This window comes from Tamandua tetradactyla, chromosome 17, assembly GCF_023851605.1.
Source record: "Tamandua tetradactyla isolate mTamTet1 chromosome 17, mTamTet1.pri, whole genome shotgun sequence".
Classification (NCBI taxonomy): Eukaryota; Metazoa; Chordata; class Mammalia; order Pilosa; family Myrmecophagidae; genus Tamandua; species Tamandua tetradactyla.
This window is the reverse complement of record NC_135343.1, coordinates 38,565,152-38,590,786: the sequence shown is the minus strand read 5'-3', so window position 1 is coordinate 38,590,786 and position 25,635 is coordinate 38,565,152. Positions and strand designations below refer to the sequence as shown.

General features: G+C 43.2%; 1 protein-coding gene across 2 annotated transcripts in view; it reads left to right on the top strand.

Moving 5' to 3' along the window:
- Nucleotides 1–24,649, top strand: part of SPRED2 (sprouty related EVH1 domain containing 2) — a 141,156-nt gene extending 116,507 nt beyond the window's left edge. The window contains exons 5-6 of one of the 2 annotated variants that reach the window (XM_077134407.1): nt 17,350–17,499; nt 19,621–24,649. In XM_077134407.1, the coding sequence (XP_076990522.1) occupies nt 17,350–17,499; nt 19,621–20,286 (816 nt within the window). In that variant the 3' untranslated portion in view covers nt 20,287–24,649. The remainder of the gene's footprint in view (nt 1–17,349; nt 17,500–19,620) is intronic. The other variant, XM_077134406.1, reaches the window with a different exon arrangement.
- The last annotated feature ends 986 nt before the right edge of the window (nt 24,650–25,635 follow it).

The window sequence follows — 25,635 nt, the reverse complement described above, 5'->3', positions numbered from 1 at the left end:
TCTCTGACATCTAAGGGGAAATCCAGAATTAACTTTCCTAATGAGTAATTAAACATCTGATAAGAAAGTCCTGAAGGCTGAATTAAGCCTGAGTGTGGGATGGCAGAAAAGGGCCTGGCTATTTCGTCGCAGCTTGAGCTAATGGAATATAAACTGGAAACAAAATGATTTCTCAGCTTGCTTCTTCATTTAAATCCTGTGTTTTTAAGAAGTTAATTAACAACAGTTCATTGCATGCCTGCTGTGTGCCTGGTGCAAAGAAGAACTGTAGGACAGCATTTTCACACTCTTGGACTTAACCTACTGTAAGAAATGCATTTACACTAGGATATAGGATGTACATCCACACGTAGACCTGAAATCAAGTCATACTTCATGCTCCACATCCTGATTGTTTCCTCCCATGTTCCATTTTCTTCCATTTTTTTATTATAAAACTTTTCAAAGATACATAAACATTTAAAGATTCATACAGAAAACACCTGTATACCCTACATTTAGAGTCAATAGTTGTAACTGTCTCACAGGTGCTCTCTTTGCACATGTGTATGTGCTTAAAGACAGATTATTTTGCTGATCCATTGGAAACTGTCACCCCTAAATACTTCAGCATGCATTATTCTCCTGTACAACCTCAGCACCATTACTATACCTAAGAAAATTAATAGGAATTTCATGATAATATCTAATGTCTTGTCCCCAGAATGTCTTTTATAAGCCAGTTTATTTCATAGTTTTAAATACCGGTTGCAACCCATCAAATTTATCCCTTGATCCACTAAGGGTCTGTGACCAGTGATTTGAAAAATACTACTTTGTGGATACACAGATGTGTAAGCCATGGCTCCAGCCCTCAAAGAGATTATAGAATCCTTCGGACAGAGAGGAGACCAACCTGTAAAAGGCTTAGAGCCTGGTACAGACAGTGTAAAGTCGTTGGCCCAGCGAGGAGTATGTGGGTCAGAAAAGGAAGTGAGGCTAGGCTGGACCTCAGGATCATTTGAACAGGGCTGGAAAAGAGGCTTCTGGACTGGGGGCCTCAGCGTGGGGTCTAAAGCAGCAGTGATGGTTGGGTTTTCCCTGGGCTGTGTAGGGGTTCAGGAAGTGAGCTCAGTTGCCTGCCCATGGAGTGGCTAGTGTGATGCTGCTCTGAGCAGACCTCCCAGGGCTCCAAGCAGATCCTCTCAACAGTTGGCATGTTGCTTACATCTGTTCCTTTGTCACGTTTCGAGAGACAAACAACAGCAGGCGGGTTAAAAGGTGGCTTCCTGTGCTCCAGAGCAAAACTGTCACTCGCAGCTGCTTCCCAGCTACCTGCCAGAAGTGATTTATAGAATGGGGAGAGTGAGAGAGGGAGAAAAGGGAAGGGGGTGATGGAAGCCAGAATCCCTCCTGGTTTTATCCTCTAATCCACAGGGGATCAACGTGCTGTTCTAGGGTAAGGCTGAATGCATGGGGCGAATAGGAAGTGTAGAAACAATACAGCTGCTTCCAGACACTCAGAGACTCCCTGGAGAGGGAATTGCTCTTAGTTAATTGGATTCCATGTAGGCCCTGCTATATGTGATCAATCTCCTTCATTCCCTTGGTTTACAATCAAGGACCTTATTAATAATAGCATCTCCCCACCAAAAAAGTCCCGATGATCAAGCCACTGACTACTGGGAATACATCCCACTGAGGGCAGGTAGGATCACTGGAGGCTGATGGGTCGGGTTCCCATTGTTCAAGAGCCCACTGCCACGGGACTTTCTGCCCTAAGACAGTAAATAAGGTGGCTAAAACCTAGCGCCAAGGAACTGAGCCACTGTTGTTGTTTTTTTTAATTTTTTTTTTTAAATACCAAAAAACATCAAACAAACGCAAACTTTCCTATTTTGGTCATTCCTTTCTACATATATAATCAGTAATTCACAATATCATCACATAGTTGCATATTCATCATCATGATCATTCCTTGGAACATTTGCATCTATTCAGAAAAAGAAATAAAACGAAAACAGAAAAAAAATTTATACATACCATACCCCTTACCCCTCACTTTCATTGATCACTAGCATTTCAATCTAAATTTATTTTAACATTTGTTCCCCCTATTATTTATTTTTATTCCATATGTCTTACTCATCTGTTGACAAGGTAGATAAAAGGAGCATCAGACACAAGGTTTTCACAATCACACAGTCACATTGTGAAAGCTGTATCATTATACAATCATGTTCAAGAAACATGGCTACTGGAACACAGCTCTACATTTTCAGGCAGTTCCCTCCAGCCTCTCCACTACATCTTGACCAACAAAGTGATATCTATTTAATGCGTAAGAATAACCTCCAGGATAACCTCTTGACTCTGTTTGGAATCTCCCAGCCATTGACACTTTGTCTCATTTCATTCTTCCCCCTTTTGGTTGAGAAGGTTTTCTCAATCCCTTGATGCTGAGTTTCAGGAACAACTATTTTAATACTATATAGTCTCTAGCTTCGCAGAGTTTGTTGTACTCTAGGATTTTTATTGGTAAGACAGTTGTTTAGAACTTGGAAGTCATTTATTTTAAAAAAGGGTGTACATAGAACATGGAACCTTGACTAGGGCATGAAATTTTGTGGGTTTGTCCAGAGTGATGCCCCGATAAATCCCCAAGTGATTTTAACAGTGAATAAAAAAGTATTTGCAAAAAAAAAAAAGGGTGTAGATGATGATAAGATCCTCTTACAACTTAGATCAGAATTATGATCATTTTCTAAGAGAATGGTGTGTGTGTGGGAAAACTTCCAGCATTCTGTCTAGGGGACCCAGGGTTTATTCCATTTCTGTTGCTGGAGCCAGAAGCATTCCTGTGTTTTAGGAGATTCCTTGGGGCTAGGAGGAAAACACTTTTCCTAGGGCAATGTGGGAAATATATTGGTGCAGGACAGCGTAAGCATTCCTTGGGTGTTCTGCATTGGAGAATAAAACCTGGCAGAAGGGGCGACCCCTGCCCCTCCCGGGAGCAGCGTTTGGTCCACAAGGCCTGGCTGTCTACTACACACTGTCCCAACACTTTATTATCTCGCAGACCAGCTTGTCCTCCTGAGTTTCCGGAGTCAAAAGATCATCCTGTGTACCGCACATGCACACACACACCACCCTGCCTGTTTGCTCTTGCCAATCACCAACACACTCTTCTCTGCAGTCTGCCCATGACTCTCCTTTCCTCTCCCCTTCCACTAGCCTGACGCATGTCCCCATCTTCCTGCCAGAGCCACCGCCAGAGACTTCTGATTAGCGGCCACTGATCTTCCACGATTTGGGGGGGGTTGTTCATTCCATTCACATTTCCTGATAGTTTTCTTTCAACCAATTATGACTGTCTTCTCTCCATTAAAATTCCTTAGCACTGTCTTTTTTCTGTTTCCCTTAAAAGCCTGCCTTCCCCCCCACCCCCGTATCTTATTTGCTGAATGAATGGATCTTCTTTACGCCATGGTAGGCTTAATTTATAATTATTAATCCACTTGCAAAAAAATGATAGAAAATGTGTAGCCAACTCTTTTTTTTTTTAAGAGTAAGCAAGCAGAAAATTTATTAGGTACACATGTGGGCAGTCTTGTAAAGCTAGAGGTGAAAAAGGTGAGAGGCAATAGGCAATGTAAGGCCACTTGCTTTTATAGATTAGCCTTACTTATTTCCCCTCTTCCTTGTTGGGGTCTTCCTCCTACGCTCCCTTCTCTTCTCTGCAGGGTGGTGCCTGGTGGCAGAGAGTGTGCTTGGGTAGGTGAGCTGGTCCTACCCTTCTCGATAGATGACTCACACAGGTGGGGATCATATGGCCCCCAGGTGCTGCTTGTTGCTTTTCTCAGAGATAGCTTTCTCCTTGAGGCCTAATGGCTTTTTGGAGTTTGCCCTTTGCTTAGCCAAGCCACAGCCCTAATTCTAACCCTGGGTCATTTCCCCCTCAGAGACTTCTCTCCTTAATGTTTAGGGGATTTCTGCCTGTGATCCATCTTCTGTAATTGCTTCAAGCTGTCAGTTGGTCATAGGTCCTACCTGTGGGAGTATAGAAGTTTCTGGCTATGCTTTTGAGGGTGGCTGGTTGAGTGTGGGGAACAGCAGCGTGGCCTCTAGCGAGGAGTTTGTTGTGAAAGGTTCCTAATCTGGAAGAAACAAAGTTGGTAGGAAGTTTAAAGATGCAAAAGGAGGATAGAAGTGAGTGGGCCTAGAAGAGGCAATAGCTAAGTGAGACTAGGGAAAAGGGAAGGAAATTACCATCTTTCAGATCCAAGAGTGGATCTTAGCTGGGCAGTTCGTTCCTCCTTAACTGGGGAATACAAGGACACATGCTAAATCAAGGAGTGCAGTAATGAGGCTTAGAAAGGGCTTGATTGGTTGGGCTTCAGCTTAGCTAAGCCACAGCCCTAATTCTAACCCAGCCAGTTTATTCCCTCAGGAGATGTTAGTATTATTTTTCTGATGGCCAGAGCAATGAATTACCACTATTATTTTTTGTTGGTAAGAGCATGGCATTCAGGAATTGAGTATCTGTTGGTGGTGTTTAATTGGAAGAAAACTTCGCTGTTTCAACATGCAGTTCTAAAAAGACACAGCTTTTTCCCTTTTCCTAGTTTTAGAGCTCAGGTGAGGGCAATTAGTTCTGCTTTTTTGAGTTAAAGTTCCTGGGGTTAAGGTCTTAGCATCACTCTAGTTTGGCTATCACATACTTTGCTTTTTTTGTTTTTTTGGTTAATGAAGCTACCTTTAGAAATAAGAAATCATTGACAGTCTACAGCAGATTGTCCTGTTTTACCTTTACATATTTACTAGGGTTAGGTTAATTAACAGATAGAATATAGTTTGTATACTTGCCTTGTTTCTCTTTGAAAGTTCTTGGTGAAGATGAAGTTCTGATTTATAGCAGACCATGTGTACTTTTAAAGAAGCATTAGAGTAAAATAATGTAACTAACAAGTAAATTTGGTCATTGTACAGGTAAGTATTAATATATAAAATGAACAGTGAGAATATTAAGTTTATGGGCAGGCAATGGTGGCTCAGTGGCGGAGTTCTCTCCTGCCATGCCAGAGATCCAGGTTCTATTCCTGGTGCCTGACCATGCCAGAAAAAAAAAAAAAAATTAAGTCTTTAGGGATTTTACCCAATTTCTAAATACATGACAAATTTTAGCTTAACAGAAGAATAGAATTTTTTAAATAATTGATATTTTCGAAACACTTTTTATAGAAAACTATTTTACCACTTCACTTTTACAAAGTGAGAGAACAAATTTTTTGTAACAGTCTTCCTTTAAGAATGCGAAGACTTGCCTTTGGAAATAAAGGATGATAAGGTTAACAAACATAAACAAGGATATTATTTTGATATAAATTTTTTATTTTTAAAACAGAGTACTCAGGTGGTTAAGAAAAACTTTTTTATAACTTTCATTAGGAGTAGTTTAACAGAGAGCAGCATTGACTAAGACAGAATTTATTTTTATAAACCCTCTATAATTTCTTGTAGTCAGCAATAACTACAAACAAACTTTCTCAAATTTTCCACATCCATCTAGAGCTTGCAAAATTCATTTTTTTAAACCATCTACAACTTTCTATATCCATCTATAGTTTGTAGTCAGTAGTTACTACAAAATTCACCTTAAACTTTCTGCGACTTTCCATTTCTATTCAGTTAGCAGTGATTCCCACAAATAAAATTCACTTTTATATTATCATATTAGTTCACAGAGTCAGCATATTGCAAGACTGTACTTTGAGGCAGTTGGAGGTCAGTAAGGTCTGTTGCCAGGATTTAATATGGATATATGAGGGAATTCAGCATCTGAGAAATTTGGTACACATTTGTAAGCTGAATAATGCAAAGAATGTAAAGCAACACCACTACAAAAAAGGTTTGCATTCTGTAACGTGAGGGTTTTTTGGACATGGCTCAGAGTTGATATACTCTTATAGGTGTCACCTACTGACAGCTTTTAATTTCTTTCATTACAGAGCTGGGGAGACTTAAAGGGACTGAAGTCTGTTCCCTCTGTTGTGCTTTTGGTAGCTTGCATGTCTTATGGAAGAAACCCTTGTAAAAATGAGCTATGAATAGTTTTGCTCCATGGATAAGCTGAGCTGGTTTGCTTTCTCAATTTAGAGCTGATTTCCTTCTGGATTACTTTAGCTGAGGGCTTTGAGGGAGAGGGTTTGGAGCCTGCAAAGAATGGGTTATTGTAGATGGAGGTGGGAATAGGAAATGAGCTGTATAGATTTAGAGAGGCTTTGGGTTTTCATAGTCATTTAGTTAACAGTTTACCAAATTCCTACTTTATAGGTTTTGAGCCATTAAAACTTGGTGTTTTATTTACTGCTTTAGAATTCTAAAACCATTTTAAAATGTTATTAGCATCTCCATAGATAAAGGTCATCTTAACATGATCTTGGAAGAATGCAGCTGAAATGAAACATCTAGAGCAGCCTAATCTAGAATCTATGGTCAAGTGTAAATGTTTCAGCTGTCACGGTGATGAGTGGCTGGATTTCGGCTCTAAAGCCAGGGATTAAAGAAATATTTGCTTTATAGAAAGATATAGCTAAGTCTTCATCTTCCATAATAACTCCTTAAATAATATCTAAATCTGAAAATCAAGAAATACTAGTATATGTCATTTAAGAAGTGGAGAAAAATACCAGAAGAAAGAGCTGCAAGAATAGAAAGTAAATTTCTCTGGGGTGTAAGAAGCTGAGATGGGGAAGAATAGGACAAGGGACTGCTATTTGGGTTTTTATTAAACTATATACATGTATTGCTCTGATTTTTAAAAGGGAAGAAAGAATGAGAGGAGGTTTTCTGAGAAGAGAGGCCAAGGGAGAATGAGGTATCAAGAGACACAACTTAGGTACAGCAATCCTGATTTCCCCCATCGGGGGTTTAAAGAGATCAGCAAAGGTCGAGTTCTATGGCTCTAGGTGCTCTTCTGTGGTTCTTGCTGTTTTCTTCGCTTAATGTTAGGAAGCAGTATGTCTGCCATGTAAAATAACCATGCTCTAGGGTGGGATAGCTGAGAGGAGTTAACCGGAAATGTCTGATTTGCTGGGAGGCAAGGATAGCTGTAGGCAGGCCAACTCCTTAGAATTATAGGTCACGGTATTGTAAGGGATTTTTTAGTTCATCTGATCCAGCCTCCTTCCTTCTGGTAAATAAAGTAATATTTGCCTCATTTTATAGACGAAGTGGCCAGAGCACTCCAGAAAATCAGATGGGTGACTTGTCTGAGATCCAATAGCTAGTTCATGTTGAAGCAGCAGCAAACCCTCTCTCCCAAGCCTTCCAGCTTGTTTTGCTCTTCCCCTGTTAGGTAATTATATTTCAGCTCTTCTAATTTTTTTTTTTTTTTTTTTTTCTCATGGGCAGGCACTGGGAATAGAAGCCAGGTCTCTGGCATGGCAGGCAAGAACTCTACCACTGAGCCGCTGTTGCCTGCCCATCTCTTCTAATTTTAAACAACCTAATACAAAAGTTATATTTTAGGGTTCTCTTGGACCCAAGTTGGAAAAGGGAGAAAAAAGATGATAAATTGGAGAATAATACCCCATGAGGACCCTTCTTACCATGGACTCAGAGTCTGTGTAGTGAATGCTGCTCAACCCAGAGGGTCTGCACGATAGCAATTGAAAAGAGGCTTGACCAGAGAAAGACCTACCTCATATTAGGCTTTTATTTTCCCTCCTTCTGGATTTAGACTACCCCCAGAGTATTTTGGATTTGAATTTGAGCAGCTGTTCTCACTAGATGTTCTTTAAGAGAACTAAATCCAGTGGCATTCATCCTACATAACGAAGGAACTTCTCTCCTGTGCACCTAGGTTAGTACTGACTGTGCACCATCCTTTGGAGAACTGAGAAAAGAGTCAATCATGTAATTTATGTAAGCATTCATTCTCTCACGGAACCCAGGTTAATATTTAGTGTTTCATTAGATCGTAACTTCTTCAATGAGGGAATCTTAGTTCTCATAGAAAATCTTCACCTCTTTGCAGTAGCATCAACTTCTAGCCATGTTTTGCCCAGACTGGAAAACTTAGTCCCTCCTCGTGCCCTATACTTGAACCTTTGACATCCTGTTTATTACAAGCTGCGTTCTATTGCTTTCTGGCTATTCAGAGCAGTTGTCCCCAGTGACATCTCAGATCCCTCCCACCCACCCTCAGTGTTTTCAAAGCGTGGCCAGAGCAAGTGGTTAAAACCAAAGTACCAAGAAGCAATTTGTTTTGTCCTCGATGTATATTTGATATTTGTAAGTTATGCTTATTTTCATTCCTGATTAAATGGAAAGAAATCAAGGTTTCATTTATGGGAGCTGGGGAGTACTGAATGCCACAAATTTTTCCTTTTCTCGCAGATATCCCCCCCTACTCTCTCCCCAACAACATTAAAGTTGCGGGAAAATGTACATGTTTTATAGGAAATGGATTAATGTTCCAATTTTCCAAGAGTTTTTGTGTGATCCTTGAGTTTGTGGCATTTGGAGTCTAGGGAGAACCTGGATTCTAAACTTAGTTCTGGCATTACTCAGCTGTTATCTTTGATAGTTTGGACTCAAGATCTTCTCAGAGTGAATTTATTTCTTCAGTGTCTCCATTCACTGGCCAAGGAGAAAGGAAGGAAAGGAAACCATGTGAAATTGTCTCTGTCTCTGGAGCTGTGCCCTGCATTTTGTCATATGTTACTGTATTTGATCATCAAACCACCGAGTGGGGTACAAGTTGAGATTTCCATTTTTGCAAATAAAGTCACCAAGACTCAGAGAGATGAAGTAGGACTTCTCAACTAGTACATTGGAGTTAAAACTTCAGCCATCTCTTTAGTGAAGATAAGGTTCCCCTGCCTACTCCTGAAAGCCCCAGTCTCGTTTTTGAAGATCAAGTGATCAGAAATATTTTCTGTTATCTCTACCTTTGAAATTAAGGGATTGAGGCAGGTGGGGTTAGGTAAAAGAGAAAATGCATTTAAAAAAAAATATATATATATATATATATATTTATATGCTGTGTGGTAGAGGTTACATTTCATTCTTGAAAATGTAAATTACTTCTGCAAAGTTAATTTACCAGAAAATCTTACCTGTGGTGGTTATTAAGAAAAGCAGAAATGTTTTGGAAGGGGCAGTCCTACTCGGAGGAGCAGTGTCCTCATAACTGCTGCCAGCGGAGGCCCAGGACTTACAGTGGGCTGAATGGTCTTAGAAGATGGACCAGGAGCGTCTTTATCTTCTAAATGACAGTAAATATCAAGCTCACATTACAGAGGAAGAAGAGGATGTTTTTTGAACAGTGGCCAAATAAAAGCAATTAAATACCTAAGATTCCAAAGGAGAGCTTTGAAATGCTCTAAATTCAAGAAACCCAAGGGCATTTTGCTAAGCCCTCCCTGCTTATACCTCTCTTAATTTACACATATATCATCACACCTTTTTAAGCTGTAAGTAGTAAGAGGGTATTATTTCCATTTCACTAATTTACATAGGGTGCATATTCAGAGTTACAAAATCTACTTTTCTGCTCCCTATCCCTGATTTATCAAAGATTCTTTCCAAAATTGTATCTAACTTCAAAATTTAGAAACCTAAAACTTTTTTTTTTTAACTGTGGAAACTTTGTTTTTGTTGTTTTTTTCATAAGGAAAGGATTTCCACTTAATTTATCCTCTAGGCTCCAGAGGATGATAATGGCCTGGAGTCCAGGACAAAGCCATCCCTTTTCTTTCCTCCCAGCAGTTGCTTCGGAGGCCCAAATTGCTGCTAGTTGGGGCCAAAAAAGAGCATGAATATGACCTATTTCCTGCTCTACTTGCCTCTTTGAAAGAAGACACCTGGAGCCAACAGGACAGGTGAGCTGGAGCCACCCGTTCCCAAAGGCCTGTTGACAAGACGGCTGGCTGGCAGCTTCCTGTTTACCAAAGGAGAGAGAGTTGACTTTTGAGTCTGAGTTGAGAGGCTTGCTTCGCTGCAAAGCTAGAAACAAAAGCTCATCCAAACACCCTGAGCCAGGGGCCCTTCAGAGGCACCCCACCATCTAGTTCACTGTCTTCTGAGAAGCAGAAGATTCCGAGAGTTTCATGTGGTCCATCTAGTCGCACAGCCTAAAGTTGAGGAGTGGTCCTATTTTTATACACACAGATACATGTGTATATATATATATGTTCTAGTCGACCAGCCCTTGTGATGAGACTTTTGCTTTAATTGCATCAGCTGTTAAGATCTATTTTGATGGTGGGTTGCTTCAAAAATAATGCAAATTGTGGTCATAGCTGCTGGTTAGCCACCCTTAAAAATTCAAAATATCAGCACCATCTGCAGGCAAGCCAGAAATTCTGCTTAATCAAACTGAATTGATCCTGTGGCTCTGGAATCACCTAAACAAGCAGCTTAGTCAGACACCTCTGCCCTGAATGTTCTGGTGGCAAGAGGGTTACCCATAAAATTGTTAGAGCTCCAGCAGACCTCAGAGAGCCTCCAGTGCCCTTCCTTTTACATGTATGGAAACTAAGATGCAATTCTTGTCCAGAAACGAGGTTTTCTCATTCTCTCCTGGATAGTACTGTTTTATGCTTTACGGGGCCACAAGACTGCTAGATGATGTGGTCTGCCCCCTTAAGCTGTTCCTTAACTTTATTTTCTATACTTTATTCATATTAGGCTGGTCTGCTGACAGCCTGCAGTGGCTGCTTAGGAAATGCTTGGCTCCTGGTGCCATATGTTGCCTTGTACCGGCACAGGTGTCCCTTAGGATGCAGGGATGATGAAGTGGTCTGAATTGTTTGTTTATATTTCTAGAGATGGAATTTGTCCCATTTGTTTGCATCTCCAAGTGGGAGAAAAAAATTGCCAATTGCCGACTTTCTTGCAGTCTCACCAGGATGCTTAGTAGGCATCCTACCCCAGGAAGCTGTGACCCAGCCACCCCTTGATAGTTCCAGGTGCCCATACCTACCTTTCTTCTCCCATCCCAGCATGCTGCCTTTGTTCTCTACCCCTACTATATATATATATTTAAAAACAAAGATTAACAGGAAAACCTAGGGAGTCAGCACTCACTTGCTGAACTGGAGGGAACTGAGGGAATGCACATTTCCCCCAAATCATTTGTTTAACTTTGAAATTTAGCATCAGATCTACCCTGAATGTCCCCAAAAGCCCTAGGTTTGCAGCCAGGATTCAATCTGAGGAGGGATAATTTAAGCAAACTGTCACCTTGGCTGCTTTGGCCATTGGTTAGGGTGCTTTCCCTCCCCACTGAGCTTCCCTGGGTCAGAGAGGATGGCCTTCCAGCTGAAGGCTCATTTCTGGACCGCAGCCACCTGAGCAGACGCACACAATTCTTTAGGAACTTCTGGCAGACGCACACAATTCTTTAGGAACTTCTGGTAAACTCAGGGTCCCTCCATAGGAGAGGAAAGAATAACCAAGCTTATGAGAATGAGAGATCATATTTTATAACATGCATCCGTGCAGTAGGAGGTAGCCAGCATGCATTTGCCACTGGTCACTGACCTTCTCATCTCCCCTCTCCCTTTAGGCCACTTCCTTGTCCGAACCAGGCAACAATGACCTTGGGGGGAAACAACTAGTTTCTGCGCCTGTGAGCCTAGGAGGCTCTCTATGCCCCACAGCCTTGTGTTTTTTGCATTTCAGATTTAGATTTATTGTTAAGATATCATTCCATTAAAGCTAACTATTTAAACGAAACTTCAATGTTAATTTTTCTTTTTTTTTGCATGGGCAGGCACTGGGAATCAAACCCAGGTGTCCAGCATGGCAGGCGAGAATTCTGCCTGCTGAGCCACCATGGCCCACCCTTCTATGTTAAATTTTAAACTCCATGTTTTTCCTTTCATTTGTTGTTAAATTTTGAAGAATTAGAGGAAACAACTACATTTGCAATATAAAAGTATAACATTTTTATGTTATACAATCCAGCCATTTGAAGCTTGCCGTCTTTGAAGTTTATGAGATGTTCACTATAAACGTGAGCCTGTTTTTGCTGCGCTGGGCCTTGGTCTGGATTGTCCCTCCCCCACTCCCATGTTGAAGCCACCCACCTGTCTCAGGGGTCCCTCCCCACGCCACACTGCATTCCCCAAGGCACAGTCAAGTCCACGGGTACCTTCTTGGTCTGAGTCCTCTTCCCTACCCTACAAAGCCCCATCCTACACCCCAGAATCCTTCAGGGAAGGAAGGGATATCTTTGCTCCCAGAGTCAATTTGATCAGAGCAGTCAAGTCTATTTTATTTATTTTTTAAGGTTGGCAGTGCCCACTCTGTCATCTCAGTATCCTTTGACTCCTGCTTTTACCTCCCTTCCCTTCCCTTTTTTCATCCTCCTGTTCTTTCTGCATTCTTTCTTATCAAAGTCTTGTCTCCACTTACTGCCCTGCCAGAGCACTTTAGAAACCATGTTACTTACAAATGTGACTTTTTTTTTTTTTTTGCATGGGCAGGCACCGGGAATCGAACCCACAAATGTGAATTTTTACAGTAGCTGTAGAAAAATTTGAAAATGTAGTCAGAGGCATACATCTTTAAAAAGGGACCAAATGCAGGTAGTAGAGAAACGTAATCCCCATGTTATAGGTATTGTTCCGAAGTATAAAGGCAGAAAGCTGCCTAGCTCAGTTTAGAAGATTAGCATAACTCATATAAAACTGAGCAAGGATCTCTCAAGTAGAAAAAAATAAAGGCCAAACTCACTTGTCAATCTAGATTTAAAATTCTAAATAAATATTCACCGATCACATCAAATATTAGTAAAACAAATTTAATAAAAGACCAGTAGAGTATATCCCAGGAATATAAGATGTTATCTACTGGAAAGCTATTTAATGCATGCATTAATAAAACAGATTAAAGGGGAAAGGCTGGATGATCATCTCAAATCCTATTTGAAAAAGCATCTACCTGGTAACCTCTAAACATTTCTTGGTGAAAATTTAACAATCCAGAACAGAAGAAAAATTTTGAAACTTCATTCCAGTTATGAAGAAGCATATTTAATAGAGAATCAGGACAAGTCACATTTACACCAGTTCAAGACAAACATGGCCTCTATCACCTCTACTTTTCCATGTCATGCTGGAGTCCCTGGCAAATAAAAAAAAAAACAGTAAGGCAAGAAAAAGAAGTTGGAGGTTAGTTTAGCCCAAATTATCCTGTTTATAATGCCCAAAACAGTGATTCAAATCTGCCTAACTGGAGACCCTGCTTAGCATTATAATACCCCCTGCATTTCTGTTGTTCAGTGCCTCAGAGTAGGTTGCTTATTTCTTAATCAGACTTCTCTTTAGTAATGGTTATTGACACAGAGTCAAATTCAAACCCAAAGGCAAGGGAAGATACATTCACAGGCAGCAGCGTCATGCTTGCCGTATGGGGGTGACACAGGACCTCACTGTTCCCAGCAAGGCAGTATCAAAAGTTTGCGCTCTCAGGACGCTGGGGAAGCTGTTGTTGAAGCCTCCCTCCCCGCTTGGGAGCTGAGTAGTCAAGCCTTAATACTGTTCTCAGCTCAACTCCACTTCTGTCTTTCATGAATTCAAAGTTGTAATAGGTCACTGGCACCTACCAAAGGGCTAGGAGAGTTAAACCCTGTCAGTCGTGTTATTGCAGTTATTTCAGAGTTGAAGGTGAAGCTGTTGGATTGGGAAGTTAGTGGATTAGTTCCTGACTCCTGATCTAACTCTTCTGGATTGTGCACACAAATAACGGAGAGGTGTATAAGAATTTTGTTTACATACATGTGTGTGTGCATCCTTGAGTGGGCCACTTTTCTCTGGCTTGGTGTGGAAAACAGAAGCCAGGGTTACAGGAAAACTGGTTCAGAGGTGTATGCACATGGGTGAAAGAAGAGATTTTTTTCCCCCTCATCTTTCTTGGAGATGCCCAGTAGGACGTTCCTTTAGTTTATAGGTCACACTCACCATCTTGGAAGATTTGTATGATAGTATAGATCTGAAATAAGCTTTGGATTCTAAGGGAGCCTCTCGTACGCACTCCTACCCCAAGCTCAGACAAGCCCAGAGCAGTGTGGGCAGGGAAGGCTTCGGCGGGCTCAGCTCTAACCACTCTCCGTTCCACCCTCGGGAGGTGGTGAATGACAGGCCACTCAAAGCTTTCTGGGCCTTCTTACTCCTTTGCATGAATTAGTCATTAAATTACGAGATAGCAAAAGTCCATTCTGGGTCTCACATTCCCCAACAGGTGTCTAGCTTTGCACTTGGCTCTAGTGGGAAGAGGCTGTCCCAGGCTGGGTTGTTGGGATGACTACACCAGGAGGCGTTTCGGATTGGCTAATGAATACTAGAAAAATCTCGATATGCGTTATTTCTCAGAATGTGTTTCTCCGCATTGTTAACCTGGTCACAGAGAGTACAGTGGATTGGGTAAACAGGTGACTAACACAGAAGTAGTGGTGTGATGTGTTACCTGGGTTTCTGACAACTAAATGCTGAGTGCATGTTACAATATTTGATACAGGGGTAACTTCTAGCCTAACGAGATGACTGTGATGTGATGTTGGATAATTGAACTCTTGACAGGTGAATCACACTGAAGGGCCCCTGTCTACTCATTCAGAAGGTATTTATTGAGATCCTTAGAAACCTTTGTATTAAGACGTCATCCCCTTATCTCCTGGGTGTGTATAAAGCAGAGTTCACCTTCTTGTATTAATCTCAACAGAGCACTTCTCAGATTAGGAATTAGAATTGGGTTCACCTATTGGAGGGGCATATATGAGGTATATTAGAAATCCCATCATTCTTTACTATCATGGGCTTGCATCTCAGTCTCATTCTGTCATTGACTGTGTGTAACAACAGGCAAGAGACTGCATCTCTCATAGTCTCCGTTTTCCTGATGGTGACACAAGATATTTCACATGTGAGGTTATGGTGAGGAATCATGGTCACGCCTAGCTCAGGGCCAGGCACTCACACAATATGGGCAGCCCCTTCTGAGACATAAGGAAAGGGGGGGGGGGGGGGGCGCTATGAAAGTTGAAAGACAGGCAGGAGTTTGGAAGAAAGTATATTCTTGGGTACTGTTTGGTCTCTTTTAATTACTGGGATTTGGTCTCTTTTAGTTACTGGAATTTGAGCCATTAAATGGCACTCTTTATTGAGTTCAGAACCAATTGAGAAAAAAGACCAAAAAGTAAGGCAGATACCTTTTATGACCCTGTATTACTGATGAAACCATCCTAGTTGACATCTGTAAGAAATGGGCATCCCAAGGCTGAACCCAAGGGTTAGGTGGACTGGCCCACCCAGGCAGAGGGGTGCTAGCTTTCCCCACCCCCCACCTCCATGGGGCAGGCCCTGGACCTGCACAGGGACCACACGGTCCACACAGTCAATAGAATGATTGATAGCACCTGTTGTCTGCCATTCAGGGGGCTCCTGAGAGGAAGAAGGCCATGGCAGTCTGCACACCCAGTTCCAATCCCCCACCCCCTGTGGGGAGGAATAAATGAGGGGTTAGAGAGAGTCCAGGAATGCTGTATGAGGGAACTTCTGCCATAGAATTGGAATCAGGAATGAGGAAAAGTGCATTCAAGTCACAAACCCAACCCATTCTGGCTAAAATTACAAAAGGAATTGGCTCACATCACTGGAACATCCCAGGGTGTATCCTGACTAGTCTTGACTGACTCCAGTGGTTCAGATGATGTCTGTAGGGGTCTCCTCTCTGGGTTCTGCTTCAATTCATTCTAGATAGTTCCTTTCCCTACACCCTCACCAGGTTTCCAGGCTTACCTGTTCCTTAGATCTTGATTTCAGAGACAGAAATAGCATCTTTTTTGACCTCTCTGTCTGAAATCTCTCTATCAGCTCAGAGAGGACCATGTGTCCATACCTGAATTAGTCACTGTGACCTGGGGGACCAAAAACTCTGCATCAGATGGACTAAACATAATTAGAGAAAAATCCAGGACGGCCGGGTCCCCAAAGGGTTACTGCATGCACACAGCACATGTCCTCTACAGCTGGGTACACACCATGTTTCAAACATTGCATAGTGAAAATATGGGTGTTTTCTCTTTTTCCTGCTTTCTTGAAGTCCCATTTTTCTGAGCATTTATTATTTTTTATTAATGGGGAGTGAGAAGAGGATAAAAAGAACTATTTGTTTTTAACCCTGCTTGCCCCCCAAGAGCATTGAAAAAGCAGCTAGTGGAAACAAGTAAAATAAAAAGAGATAATCAAATGTGACAAATGAAACATAAGAGTAAGAAGCAGCTGCTGGGGATGAGTGTCCAGGTACTTGCTAGACATATAGATAGGCTTGATATGCTAGATGTCAAGAAAAACTTTTCATCTCTTTGGGGAGAAGAAAAAAAATCTGTCCCCCTAAGGCAGCAGGTAGGGGTGGGGGTTCTGAGGGCCCTGGTTTTAAAGGTGGTTGCCAGAAGCATTTAACATAGCCCTTAATGAGTGTGTGACTGTTGAGGCCAAGGGGTTATGAGAATGATCATCCCTGGGTGCCCCTGGCCTGTTCCAAGGGTCTCAAGTGGGAAGATGAAGCCCTGTGGTGTAGTGGGTGGCAGGTGAGGCCACCTGTGCTTGTGGGATCCACATGTGCTCTGCCCTCAGCCCCAATCCATACTGACATCTGATCATTTTCCAGAGATACAGCTCCAGAGGCTCCAGCCTGTGCTAGGAGAAACACCTCTGCATCCACCCACCCTGAGTGATGCCTTTGTCCCTCTGTACGTGTGGGGCTTCTACAACCATCCATCTTGCTTCTAATTTAAAGTGACCTCCAAAATTTGCCTCCAACCCTAAAGATTACAAAATTTCTTCCTGGAAAGCTAGTGGTCTTGGTACCCCAGAGGCATTCCTGTCTCAGAGATACCCAGGCTGGGTTTAGCCCCACATATAAACATTTGGGTTTTATTTTTCCTTGTTTGTTTCTTCCTGCTTGCCAGATACCTCACACCCAGGGCCCCAAATGAGGTGACCATGCTTGGAAAAGCCAGAGTACCCCAGCAGGAGGCCCTGGTATTCCGAGCCCTTCTGCAAAGCCCAGTAGCTGCTCCTGCCTTTGGAAAACAAACCAACCGAATCCAACTTTCAGGGTCTAGTGACTGACTTTCTCTGCCTGTTGAGCCAGCCACATCATGTTTTGTCAAGCTAGCCCTTCAGGGCTTTCTGGCTTCCCATGGCCAGGATAAACTCAAGATTTTGAGGAGGCCACAACATGCCACCACTGGGAAATAAACCGTATTTGGATATTGCTTGTTACAGTTTGGTGTGGGGTTTTCTTGTTCTGTTCCTTTGTTTTTAAGTTAATTTTTAGTTGCCTCCCTCCAAACAGACAGCTACAGACAGCTCTTCTAATTCCTCTCAGAAGAGGGAACAACCTATTCGGACAATCTCCTCTCCCACATCCTGCGAGCACCGGAGGATTTACACCCTGGACCACCTCCATGACCCGTACCTCACGGATCACTACCACCTCGAACAGGTGAGCAGCAGCCGGTCTCCTCCCAGGTCCCGGGGCACACACATTACCCGTAAGGCCAGCACCCAGCATCGCAGTGGATAGATGAGATGTAGGGAGATGGAGTACCAGTGGGTCAGGATTCAGACCCAGGTCTGTCCTTCCCCAGGTGCCATGCTGCCTGCATGTCCCTCTGCCCTCAGAGCCCAGGATCAGGACTAAAGAATGCAACACACTTGGCTTGAGCCCCCTGGCACCAAGCCGCAGGCCCAGTTGTGCTCTTGGAGATGGAGCTGGAGTCTGGAATTCAGTAACTCGACAAATATTTACTGAGCGGCTACTCTGCGGAGCAGGTTCCCAAACAGTGGGATATGGACTGGTGCCCACGAGAGGTGATGAGTCCACCAGTCTGCTTGGAAATGAGAAAAAAGGAGCACGGGATAGTGAGGGTTTTTTTTAAAAAATATAAAGCCATATTTATTTGACTTTTAAAAATTATTTTATTATATGCTTCCTCATATTTTGGTATTAAAATATTCTTTTTTCAAATGACATTGTGGTACCAGTAGGTGGGAATTGATTTTTTTTGGCAGAACAAAAAAAATAGCAAAGCCCATGTCAGCTCCCGAGATCTGCTTGAAAATCCTACTGGATTGTGATTTTCCAATGTCTGAGAAACTCTTGATTTCTAGAATATGACTAGAAATTAGGGCAAAGCAGGTCAGAGGTGGCCCCTGCCCTCAAGGAGCTCACAGTCTGGCAGGAAGTGGCGGGTAAATCTACCGCATCATAAATTCTTTAACAATATTATAATAACAATAATGACAGCAGGTATCGGGTGCATCCGTGTGTCAGGCTCTGTGTTCATAAGCTAGAAGGATTATTTCTTTTCATTCTCAGAGTAGTCCTGTGCAGTTTTGTAAGACAAGGAAACTGAGTCTTGGCAACTTGCTAGTAAATTCTAGAGTCAGGATTCAATGCTACTTCTCCTGTTTTCTTTTTTGTTTTATTAGTTAAGTCAGAACCTTTGTTCTTTACCCGTAAAAATCCTTCACGCCCAAAGGGCTTGGAGGTGGTAAATCTAATTCTCTGCCACTACTGAGGTGTTCCATGCAAAGCTGGCTTTTGTGCACTTATTCAACAAGTACTTATTCAGTCCAGTGCTATGGGCAAGGCACTTTGTAGCCAGCTTCAGGACTAACTGCAGAGATGACTGCTCCACCTGAGGGAGAATGCATTTTGGGGGTTGAAGGCCAGAAGGTATGGCTCTGTCACTCACTTTCTGTGAGGTCCTGGCAGGATTTGAGCCCGGGCAGTCCGTGTTAGCCCCTGCATTCATGTCCTTACAGCTGTGTGTCCCATCTTCCTAACTAAATGACAGGGTACTCTGAGCTTAACATTTCCTAGCATCCTCTATAGCTTTTTCAAATATGACTCCCAGTGAGAAATGTGTTTTGCATTATGACCCAGTACACACGTATGGTACACACCTAGATAATGAAGTTTCACAAAAAGGAAAAAGTATTTTTCCTTTTAACACGCAATGCACTCCAGTATAATCAATTTCATTTTTTCCCTTTAATGCTGTTTTATTGCAATATAGTCACAGCCTTTACAATCCATCTGAAGTATGCAGTCAGTGGCTCACAGTATCATCACATAGTTGTGCATTCATCACCACAATCAGCAATTTCATTTTTAAAGAAGAAGCCAGTCTTACAAATGAGAATGTACTGTACAAAAGCAGGTGAAACTAATCTTAAGCTATTAGAAATCAGGCGGTGTGTGTGTGTTGAGGAGGCAGGGTCATAATTCTGCTTCTAGGTCTGAGTGTGTTCAGCTTGTGAAAATACATCAAGTCAGTCTGGCCTCTTACAATGTACACGTCTCTATATCAACAAAGAGGGAAAGAAAAATGCTGGTCTTTATCCACCGCGTTGATTCCCTAATACAGCAATGGATTGAGACTCACAATGTTGAAACACAGCTTTGACCTGCAAGGTGTGCAGTAATTAATTCTGAGATGGATACATTTCTCCAAGGAATATCTTTGTCAAGGGGAAAGGCCCATTCCATTCTTGGAGAATCAGGGAGGGGTGGGTGTTTTTTGTTCCCTGCTATCATGTCTCCTTCTTCCCCGGGCAGCCGATGCCGCGGCCCTACCGCCAGGTGAGCTTTCCGGACGACGATGAGGAGATCGTGCGCATCAACCCCAGGGAGAAGGTCTGGATGACCGGCTACGAGGATTACCGGCACGCCCCGGTGAGGGCCAAGTACCCCGACCCCGCGGACGACGCCGACTCGTACGTGCGCTTTGCCAAGGGCGAGGTGCCTAAGCACGACTACAACTACCCCTACGTGGACTCCTCTGACTTCGGCCTCGGCGAGGACCCCAAAGGCCGCGGGAGCGGCGTGATCAAGACCCAGCCCTCCCGGGGCAAGTCCCGGCGGCGGAGGGAGGACGGCGAGCGCTCCCGGTGCGTCTACTGCAGGGACATGTTCAACCACGAGGAAAACCGGCGGGGCCACTGCCAGGACGCGCCCGACTCCGTGAGAACTTGCATCCGCCGCGTGAGCTGTATGTGGTGTGCGGACAGCATGCTCTATCACTGTATGTCGGACCCCGAGGGGGACTATACAGACCCTTGCTCGTGCGATACTAGCGACGAGAAGTTTTGCCTCCGGTGGATGGCTCTTATTGCCTTGTCTTTCTTGGCCCCCTGTATGTGCTGTTACCTGCCTCTCCGGGCCTGCTACCACTGCGGAGTGCTGTGCAGGTGCTGTGGCGGGAAGCACAAAGCAGCCGCGTGACTCAGATTTCCTTTCCTCCTCGTCCTAACCACAAGGGAACTTGTCTCTTAACATTCTCCCGCCGTCTCCCTTGCTCCCTTCCACTCAAAAAGAGCAAGGAAAGCAAGAGACCTCCCAGCTCCCTGGTCCCTTGAGGCACCATTCCAGCCTGGGGAGCCAGCCTGGTGAACTCTCCACTCCACCCCAGTCACCCACATGCATCAAACACACACACACACACACACACACACACACACACACACACACACACACACACACACAGTGTTTTAAGAAAAGAAACCTTTGGCATAGACTCTCATGTATTAATAACAATCTGTAATCAAGCTAAATGTCTTACACATGTGTTTATTTCCTGTCTCTTCCCCACCTCTTCCAATTCAAAGGAGTCTGCAATCGGAACTGCTAGGTTTTAGTGGGTTTTTATAGTTAATTTTTCAAAGAGCATTCAGAAGACGCTTTCTCTTGGTTCAGCTTGCCTGTTCCTATTAAGCTTCAGTTCCTGAAGAAATATGATGTCAGAATGATGAAACCCTACCAGAAGTATTTTAACCTGCAGTCAGTTATTATGTATAGAAAGTGAGCTAGTTAACAAACTTGTACCACAAAACAATACCGCTTTAACTTTTCTAAAGCCAAATTTTCCATGTAAGCTGCAGTTTTTGTCTTAAGACTGTCACCATTTTCTGCCACCCAGAAATTCTGTTAAAATTATTCACAGATAGAAAGCATTCACCTGGAAAATAAGAATTGAACCTTAACTTCAAATTAATTTATAAGAATTGGGAAAATTCCTTAAACTGCATTGTTTCCTCTTGTATCAGGGATAGAAAGGGGACTTAAGATTTCTATGAGTCTCCCCAATTACCCCTAAAATAGAACTTTAAAATTATTTTGCCACCACTTCAAAAAATTTCACAATATTAATATAAAACACTAATGACATAAGAAATTTTACTCATTGTTTTGCAAGCCAGAAAGTCCATTCAAACACAAACCAGTGTTCCACAAACAGAGAAACACTAAGGTTGTTGCAAAGAAAAACTATAGGAGCATCCCCACACCCATGGCTCTTTTATATTAAGGGGGAGGAATGTAGTTTTAATTGTCATAAATTTGAAGAAATGGTGGGTGACATTCTATCTGTGGCTTTTTGGTTTGGGTTTTATTTTTTATTTGATTTCACATCACCAAATCCTTCATTTATACTTAGGAAAAAGAAGGCCATATGTAAAAACCTTTCCAAATGCCTAAGTGTCTTTCTCCAGCAACTCCAAACCCAGATTTGCCACATTGGGTGCACAGATGGTTAGGTCAGCAGACTGGTTCTACCTGTCGCCTTGCCATGTAGGAGGCTTCTTATTAGCTGGAAAGAATATTTTTCTAATGCATTGCAAGGAATAGTCAAATCTTATTGAAGAAACAAGAGAAATGAAGCATGAATTACCCATCCCTAGCTTAGTACAATCAGGACCTTGTGGAGACCACAGGCACAGGCTTGCCAATGCTGGCTGTTCTTCCCACTGCACTCTTTCTCTACTCGTTGCCAGCTGAGGGCCTGGCCTGACCGCCTCTCCTCTCTGCTCCCATCCCTTCTTTATTGCACATAGGCCATCCGTCTTCAAGAAAAGGGACTTTTTTCCAGTCTGCCAATCATTTTCGGAAAGTGCTAGCCACGCTTACTATTAAGGAAATGTTTTTGCTCGTTTGAGAACCCATCGCAGTTCTTTGGTCAGATGATCGGTGTAAATACCCAGTACGCTTATGAGTTAGTTGGTAGACATTTTCTTTTGTTGGAGTCACTGGTTAGGGCCTTCCAATTTGGAAAAGGAGCACAGAACTGTCAATCTGGATTGATGGATCAAAAGAGAACTTTTTCCGTGCCTGGAGAACATCTAGTAGACAACCTTCAGCCAGCCTCCAAAAGTTGTTGAGAAACCTCTACCCGCCTCCCCAACCTCCTCCTGAGATACTCCCTCAGGGTCTTACGGTCTCCTCTCTATAAAGCACAACACTAATATATGTTTTGCTAGATCTCAGTTCAAGTGCCCCTATTTATTTCAGTAAGAATATATGTATCCCAGCCACATTTCATCGTCTTTGTTTAGTTGTTATTTGTTTCTCTTTTCCTTTATCCCTTGCCCTTCGGCACCCCTTTTAAGAGTTTTGCTAGTGAATCTTACTCCACGTAGACTTTTTGGTTTGTGAAGCAGCGGTTAAGGGCACAAGGACAGACACGGGGACATTTATGTAAATACATCTTTAATCATCACACTGCAGCTGGACAGTGTGTAGTATTTTCCCAGTCAGCTTTACCATACTGACATCAATCATTTGAGAGAAATTATTCAGATTTTATTTTTGTATCTGTGGTAACAAAACATTAACCAAAAGATTTTGTTTGGAAGCTTACCCCGAACTCCAAGCTGTTTGCTCACATTAACAAATTAAAGTGCCTGAAGCATAATTCATTATTGACCTGTATACTAAAAACCCTGTTGTATTGATTTTTTTTATAATAAGCCTTTTTACCTCTGTGTAAAAAATATATATACAAGTGTATGATGTACATTTTAGTTCTTAACTTTTTTTTATGGTTTCTAATATGTATGACCAATGTAGCCATTGCTTTAAACTGTACCGTGTAAATATAAACACATCCTATCTGCTGGCTGTCTTTGGGATGTTTGGCTGGAGACGGGGTGAGGGTTAAGCCTCAGTGTGTGCGCACAGGGTGGGAAGGGGTTTCCTTTGCAGAGGAATATGTGTGTACAATGGTCTGTTTTTGTTGGGCCCTTCCCGCCTGCAGGTTTTGTCGTATTCCCTAGGGGAAGCTGCAGTTCCTTGGGCTCAGATGCCTCAGATGAAAGGAATGCTGTAAGTCGCAGCCTGGGGAACACCCCCTCTTCCTCAGCCTGGCTTCCCCCACGTGTGCGCCTCAGAGGGAACAGCTGTACTTCCTCCGAGTTGTTTTCCACCGATTCCTGCTGAACCTCAGGGCTTGTGCTGTGTGCACGCGCATGTGTGTCGAGTTTGGAAGACAATTTCTTGCAGAAAACAAGATGTCTCCTTGGAGAATCTCTCTGTCAGTGAAATTTGGCCCACTTTCCTCTCAATAGGCCTTTAGGATACACAGAAGTTAGGGACAGGCCCCTGCAGGAAATAAAATGTGGGGCCTTTTAAGGGTCACAGAGAAAAGTCTTGGCCACTTTGCTAGAGAGTTGAGTAGGGTCCTCAAAAAGAGGTGTGTGGAGGGTCCCCTCCTTGGTTTTAACTTGTCCAGAGAGGGGTGGCTTCCAAACCACTAGCAAAGGTGAAAAGGAGAGATGCTGGAAGTTAGAAGGTGAGAGAAATTGAAGAACACCTCAAGGAGGACACCAAAGGTTCTACAGGCCCCTCCTGTTATCTCTGCCTTACAGCGGAGGAAATAAAGCTTAGAAAGGGTATGTAATTAGCAGAACCCACAGGCACGAGGCAGGCACAGATCGAGGTATAAGCCCAGGCCCCTGCGCACGGCCATCTCCCCTTCTCTGCTACCCGCTTCCCCTGTCCATCCTGCTCCTTCGGCCGTCTCAGGCCAGTTGGGGACAGCTTATGTGTTCTTCGTGCTCTGCAGTGTAGAGGCTGCGTTTCCACTTTACAGGCAAGGAAGTAGGCAGAGAGAAGCTGCCTAACTCATTCAGGGTTGTGGAGGGTGCCTCTCTGTTATTTGTCATGAGCCCTTGGGCAAGCAGCTTCCTTCACCTTTCTCGGCCTCTGTTTCCTCCTATGTAACAAGTGGGAATAACACCTACCCCCACCGTGTCGTGACTGTTAAATGCTGTTGTTGCAGTGAGGTCCACCGGAGGTGCTCCATACGTGCTTGTTCCTTCCTCAGTTCCTCCTTTATTCAGGGATCCTGAGCAGACATCATGAACTGGAGACAGTAACCCATTTCAGAGCACAGGAGGCCAAGGCACACGGTGGATAATATGTGAGTATTTAGACCCTCAACCTCTATGTTGAGATCTTTTTTTCTTACGTGTGCGATTGTAAGTGTGGTTTTGATTCCTTGCTGGCCCCCACAGGATATGTTAACAGCCCAAGTGATGGCTACAGATGTACACTAGGCTGGTTGGAGTCCTTGGAAGCAAATAAATGCAACTTGGGACCAGTTGGTGTCCTGTGTCGGAAGAGTTCTGGGTCGGCTCCACAGCACATGCGCAGCCTCAGAGCCAGCCCTGCTTCTGGGGTTTTTGGGGTTGCCTCCTGCAAGTCAGTGCCTAATCTCCTAGGCCTCTGTTGCACCCCCTTCACTATGCTGGTTCCCCCTTCATTATGCTGGTGCCCCCTTGGCTGGTTTAATCTCCAACCCCACCCTGGAAAACAACATTTTCCCAGAGAGAAAAAGCATTGGTGGAATAGGCCGAGCCTCCAATCTTGGGGTTTGTTCATATGAAACTTAACCCCACAAAGAATAGGCTAAGCCTACTTAAAATTAGGCCTAAGAGTCACGGCCAAGAGAACCTGTTGCTCAGATGTGGTCTCTCTCTCTCAGCCAACACAACAAGCAAACTCATTGCCCTCCCCCTCTCTACGTGGGACATGACTCCCAGGGGTGTGGACCTTCCTGGTAATGTGGGACAAAAATCCTAGAATGAGCTGGAACCCAGCATCAAGGGATTGAGAAAACCTTCTCGACCAAAAGGAAGAAGAGCAAAATGAGACAAAATGAAGTGTCAGTGGCTGAGAGATTCCAAACAGAGGCAAGGGGTTCTCCTGGAGGTTATTCTTACACATTAAATAGATATCACCTGTTTAGTTAAGGTGTACTGGAGAGGCTGGAGGGAACTGCCTGAAAATATGGAGCTGTGCTCTGGTGGCCATGTTTCTTGAAGATAATTGTGATGATATGGCTGTCGCAGTGTGACTGTGTGGTTGTGAGAGCCTTGTGTCTGATGCTCCTTTTGTCTGCCTTATCGACAGACAAGTAAAACATATGGATTAAAAATAAATAAATAATAGGGAGAACAAATGTTAAAATAAATTTAGTAGATTGAAATGCTGGTGATCAATGAAAGGGAGGGGTAAGGGGTGTGGTATGTATGAATTTTTTTCTGTTTTCTTTTTATTGCTTTTTCTGAATGGCTGCAGGTGTTCTAAGAAATGATCATGATGATGATATATATATATTTTTTAAAAAAGCATTGCTGGAGGAGTTCTGTTCTATGAGGATTCGCAGGGCAGTTTGTTATCCTAACGTCATCGCAGGGCTCTCGTGTAAACGAAGGTCCAGAGCCTGTGAACCATGCCTGCCACTTACAGGGGTTCTGATTACAGGCCTGTTTTACTTTCTGAAATGTGGGATGAGAC